At 31.8% G+C, this 6084-nt stretch overlaps 1 protein-coding gene and 1 long non-coding RNA gene across 3 annotated transcripts; one reads left to right on the top strand and one right to left on the bottom strand.

Moving 5' to 3' along the window:
* Positions 1 to 300: 300 nt before the first annotated feature.
* Positions 301 to 1736, top strand: LOC115885526 (putative nuclease HARBI1). 2 transcript variants are annotated; one of them, XM_030904482.1, is made up of 3 exons: positions 301 to 657; positions 718 to 1143; positions 1207 to 1736. In XM_030904482.1, the coding sequence occupies exons 1-3, from the start codon at positions 566 to 568 to the stop codon at positions 1691 to 1693; spliced, it is 1005 nt and encodes a 334-aa protein (XP_030760342.1). In that variant the 5' UTR covers positions 301 to 565; the 3' UTR covers positions 1694 to 1736. The 2 variants fall into 2 exon arrangements, with proteins under 2 accessions (XP_030760342.1, XP_030760341.1); XM_030904481.1 differs by having other exon boundaries at positions 718 to 1736.
* A 554-nt stretch (positions 1737 to 2290) lies between these two features.
* Positions 2291 to 2917, bottom strand: LOC115885525. The gene is made up of 4 exons (XR_004050746.1): positions 2771 to 2917; positions 2646 to 2721; positions 2517 to 2585; positions 2291 to 2456 (listed from the first exon to the last, which is right to left on the bottom strand). It is a non-coding gene; the product is annotated as an uncharacterized LOC115885525 (long non-coding RNA).
* Positions 2918 to 6084: the final 3167 nt, after the last annotated feature.

Below are 6084 nucleotides of genomic sequence, written 5' to 3'. Positions count from 1 at the left end.
CCACCCTTTTATATTTTTCAGTTAGTGCTTTCTCATACTCCGTCAAAGCATCTTCAAAATCTTCAGAATTGGAAGACGTATCTCTGGAATAGTCTTTGATTTTTAAGTATTGGACGTCCCCTATTCTTCTTCTATTGAAAAGAATAAGTAATACTAATGTATAATTTACCAGAAGCTTATATATTTCAATGTCATCTTCATTGTTATTAAATTTTTATACACAGTCTGATGCAATTTTAATAACACCCTCTCTGAATATTTTTATATCACTTAGGGCCAATTCTACAATTCAAGTATAAACCTAGAATAAGCTATACCTTAGAAAACTGCTCATTATTGCGTTCTACAATACAACCGATAAATTTATCTGAAGTATAAACCTGGTGTAAGTTATCTCTTCCAGTTTGATGGTATATCCCAGGAATAAGTTTATACTGCCTTCCTATTGGTTGGTGCCATTCCGTTTCCTCACGTCATTTTCCGGAAAAAACTTAACCTAACTTGCTTGTTTTGTTTAAGAGACTGTATTTTTTTGTTAAATTCGGTACGTTCATCAAATATTTAAATGGATCCTTTCAATTTGCCTAATAATTTTGAATCTGATGATGAAATTGAGGAGTTCAGATTATACAGGAATCCTAAAGTGTTCAAAGTCAGGTAATAGTCAGGAATTTACAATTTTATACGTAGAGTTTCTAACTAAAAAATATGTTTTAGGCCCAATTATTTTGAAGAATATGATGAACTAGAATTTTTTAAGCGTTTTCGGTTGCAGAAACAGACCTGTGCTATGCTGTTAGGTTTAATTCGAGATGAAATAACATCAGCAACAGATCGCAATAATGCCATACACCCTGAGACAAAAATTTTTCTAACTTTGCGGTTTTATGCTACAGGTTGTATGCTACTTACCACAGGTGATTTCACAGGGGTAAGCAAAACATCTGCCTGTGTCATTGTGACTCAGGTCACAGAGGCTATTGCTTCTTTGCGACCAAGATTTGTTAAATTACCAGAGGGAGAAATGGAGTGTCAGAGGATAAAAGAAGAATTTTATTCAATTGCAAGGTTTCCTAAAGTTATTGGTACTATTGATTGTACCCATGTACGCATTATTTCACCGGGTGGTGATCAAGCGGAGAGGTATAGAAATAGAAAAGGGTACTTTTCATGGAATGTTCAAACAGTTTGTGATGCTCGTTTAAGGATAATGGACATTGTTGCTCGCTGGCCTGGCTCTTCCCATGATCAGACTATTTATAATAATAGCAGACTTAAAGGAACATTGGAAAGTGGAAGATTTGGAACATCGGTGCTTTTGGGTGACAGTGGTTATGGCAACACCAACTTTTTAATCACACCTTTGGAACATCCAAATACTCGAGCAGAAGCTCTATTTAATGAATCCCACATTCGTACACGTAACTGTGTGGAAAGGTCATATGGGGTATGGAAAAGAAGATTTCCCATTTTATCTTTAGGGATGCGTGTATCATTGGACCATTCAAAGGCAATAATAGTAGCAACTGCAGTTCTACATAATTTGGCAATTGAGGAACATGAAGAAGAACCACCTCATGAAATGGACGTTCAAGAAGTAGACATACCAGTACCTGTTGCAAATGTAGGTATGGTTCGAGAACAAAACCGAATGCGGGCATCCCTCATTCTCAACCATTTTTCAAATTTATGAAAACTATATATTCTTTTTGTAATATAAACACATTTTTATATGACACGCATGGCCTTTTCTTTAACCTTAAGCATCATTTCTAATTTTCTCTAAAACGGTATGGAAATTTGGAAAAGTATAAACAGGATTAACCATTTTAGAACAAGCAAAATTTTTATGAAGAATGCATTTTTCTTAAAATGCCAATAATAAAAAAGGCTTTCCTTTTGTAAAGACAATCCAGGGACATACTGTATTAATTTACTAATTTTCAGAATAGGCACTACAATGAATTTGAAGTTTCTTCTGGCTTTGTAACATATTTAAATTTTAAAAAGTATACTTTAATTTTGATACCTATTATAGAAACATTTGCGGAAGAATATTATTTTTTTTATATTCTTCCGTGATAGGCTATATGAATAGAATATATAGGCTATATAGAATAAATAAATATACGAAACAATTCTTTTACTTAAATAGAAGTTAGTTTTTATTTTTTAATTCAGCTAACAATATATCTATTTCTAACTTGTGCTTTTCAGCAATATTTATTTTTTTTTGTTCTGCTTCCTCCCTTAATATTTTGATCTGTGCCTCAATCAGGCCTTTTTCTGCTCCCTCTCTTCTTGCAGAACCTGAGTTTGTAACTCTACAAGGGCAATTTTTTTCTTCAGTAATTCCTCTTGAAGTGTTTCAAAATGAACTGCCCTTTTATTTTTTAATTTGGAACCAATGGATTCCACTTTACTAACCCTCCTCCTTTTTTTGACATCATTAGAGCCTAAAAAAATATTATTAGTACATAAAACTAATTTAATGACATACAAGTATATTATCGTACAGCATGGGGTTACTCCAATAGTTTTTGTCACCTGTTCATTCGTGTCTTCTAAATCAGTATTATTTGGTTCTGCAAGGAGAATAATATTCATTTAGTAAACCCTTAACAATCAGTTATGAAAATTCTTACCAGGAACTGTCAACTCGATACTTTTCGGCTGCCTCAACTGCTGTGGATTCCACGTCTGCCAACTGCTCAAGCTTATCTAAAATTATTTATGCACTTAAAGAGACATTTTAAATTCAATTACTTACAATTTCAGCTGCATCAGAACTGTCTTTATCTATAGTTATTTCCTCTGCTGCTATATCTTCATTACTTATTACTTCAGTAGGTACAATAGGGACCTGAGAGGAAATGCTGCTAGAGTCTTCAGTGAGTAGCTTATTACTACTGTTAGGTAAATCTAGAATTAAAAAATATAAATGTCATTATAACAAGTTTTTAGTTATGGAAGTAACTAATATTACCAAAATTGCAATCAAACTTAGAACAAGTGCCAGACATCCCAATCGAACTACAGCCAAAATACGTTTCATATAGCCTGACATTTTAAAGTCAGAACTTCCTGGTCCCCCACCTGTCTTATATAAACTTTGTTTGTACTCTCCATATTCCTTTTTGGTGGTTTTTTTAGAGAATCCCACTTGCTACGTAGCATTTTAGAAGTTCGTGCTGTTGCACACATCGAATTAAATTTAGTCTCAATCTTCTTCCATTCTAGCTCTTTTCTGCTGTTGTTAATCGTATCTGTCTTCTTGCATTCTATAAAATAAGTAATATGAAAATACAATTCCAAAGGATGTCCGGTATACCGGATGTCCTTTATAAAAAAATCAATATGCTGCACTTGCCTACAATAAGCTGAGATTCCTCCACTAAGCTCAGTAAAACTTCAGTCTCGTCGGCTGTAAAATTATTACACCGTTTTTTCTCCATACTTATATTAGCTTTCGCTCGCAAACCACACACTCAAGAAACAAAAATGAAATGAAACCGCTACTCTGACCGCTAAAGATAAAGAACTACCCATGAAAACCACTAAAACGTTACCACAAAACATCCCCCTTTAGAACTTCGTCTGTCATGTTAAGGAATGAAAGTAAATAATAAAGCGCCTCTCGTATTTGTTCGCACTCAAAAAATTTCAATTAATGCCTGTATATATTTTTTAAATTTACATTTTTTTAATCGAAAAGTAATATATTACATTTAAATGGAATATATTACATAACAATTATGTCAATTACAGGATTACAAGCTTGTTTTCTAACATTTTTTAAATAAAACGAATTATAAAATTTCAATATATGTATATTTGTCGTAGATATGAAAAAAGTGAAATATAAAATGGACAAACGCTTACTTACATTGCAATAAAACTTCCACTTTTAGTTTTGCAATCTAAACGCAATATTTCTATTTCACAAAGAAAAATATTCGACAACACTAAAATCACTGAAACTTCCGCGGCTGACAACGAAAACTGAAAAATATAACGGCACATTTTGTTTTGGACCTGCATATCAACATTACGCTGTACTATTATGTATTTGTTGTTGAAAAAATATAAAATATCTAATTATAACTTCTAAATTTTAATATTTTAACATGATTTTAACTACTTTTGACAATAACTAACTTTTTATCAAGATGACATTTTAGACGGCAACTGACATATATGTCAGAATATTTGAATCTTAAATATGTATGTAATATAATTTAAATTACTTTAATGCAACTTTATACTAAGAAAACATTTATACATTTACAAAATTCAACAAAGTCTAATAATATAGTTTAAAAACAATGAATACCGAATTAAAATTGAAAAAGTTAAGCGCGACCCCTTGTGTCAAAATTAGATGATTAAATTTTCGCAATTTTTACACCATTTGATGACCCGTGGCGCCTCTAGTGTTTGTTCGGGCGGTTGGTCTTTTACTCCCGCTTATGGCCATTAAAGAAAAAGTTCTAAAGGGGGATGTTTTGTGAACGTTACTGAAAACAGAGCTGAAAGTCAGGTTATAGTGTATAATACCACAGATAATATCCGCCTTTCAAAATGTCAAATGTCAAAATGCTAGTTCATTGGAACTACCAAGGAGATATACTTGGAATAACTATACCGATTATAAAAAACGATTGTAAAACCGACAACCAGTTATACTTGGAATAAATCGGGGTATAGGTTATCAGTAGAATAATTATACTGGCTTTTATACTTGCATTGTAGAATCGGGCATTACTAAAGGAATCAGAAGTGGCTTATTCCAACATTTTTCTTTATATCTTTATTTGCCAATGAAGATAATTCTGTATTCCATCGTGTATTAATAAGGTTTTTTAAATTTTTAACATCTTTTAGGCTCTTTTGCATTTCATCTTTACATTTATAAGTGAATCCTGGGCTCTTTTTTAAAATTAAATGATTAAGTTCGTCGCAAGCATATTTCAGAGAAGTGCCAATGTGCATAGCTAAACTAGGTGTAGAATATGATTTATTGTTGCCGTCATAACCGGAAATGTGTCTAGTTGCTGTTAATATATTATTGAAGTTTTTTGGATGTAAGACCTCTTTTAGAGAAATGGTTTCATTTTGTTTAATTTCTCGAAAGGCAATTAACAAGCGGGCAAGTTCACGCATTCTATTACGGCATGCATATTCCTTTCGCTCGCATTTCTGTTTTTTCAAATATGATTCGCCAAAGTGAACAATTAGTAAATCTTTCTTTGCTTCAAATGCAATTTCATCTCCTTTCATAATAGTAAATACCTGTAAAAATGTATAAATTCTTACCAAGTTAATTTAAAACTAATATCTAATTTAAAATAGAAAACATTAAAATATGTTCGGAAAATAGAGAATTTTCTAACTGATAGCATTATTTGGGATTTAGAACAATAAAATAATGTTAATATACGAAATTTAACTAAATTATTTGACAAAACTAAATACCTTCTTAAAACTGTTTGCAGCTTTATAAAAAATAAGTCATTGAAAAATTTACATATAAATGTCGAAATATATATAGGGTGCGTGTTAAAAGTGGCTCACCCCCCTATAACTTTTTTATTTTTTCAGATAGAAAAACGAGATTTGGTATCTTAGTATATGACATAAATTTGGATTGATTGACGTATTCAATTGTTTTTGATCACTTCCTGTTTCACCGGAAATGACTACAGATTTTGATTTTTAAATGACACCCTCGGTATTTTTTTACTTTATTCGATAGAAAATGACATTCTGAATAAAATGACATAATATGTCAACTTTTGACATTCTCGCTTAATAAAAAATCGTATTTTAAAATTCAATCTAGAGTGCCATGGCTGTGTAAAAACACTAATTCTTAATCAAGGTGCCTTGGAAAAATAGATTTGTCCGTCTAAAGTTTTTCGTGTCTTGTTCGGGCCGGTTAAAAGTTGCCCAAATCGTATTTTTTTTCAAATGGAACGAGGGTGGCTCATTAGCATAATTTAATACCATACACTTGGTATTTCGAGTCAAATTTTCGTTACGAACCGCAAGTTATAATTTGAATAAACCATATGCGAAATTGTC

Source organism: Sitophilus oryzae, unplaced genomic scaffold, assembly GCF_002938485.1.
Source record: "Sitophilus oryzae breed Bouriz unplaced genomic scaffold, Soryzae_2.0 scaffold_395_pilon_pilon, whole genome shotgun sequence".
NCBI classification, from domain to species: domain Eukaryota; kingdom Metazoa; phylum Arthropoda; class Insecta; order Coleoptera; family Curculionidae; genus Sitophilus; species Sitophilus oryzae.
The sequence above is the reverse complement of the archived record's forward strand: the minus strand, read 5'-3'. Positions and strand labels throughout refer to the sequence as shown.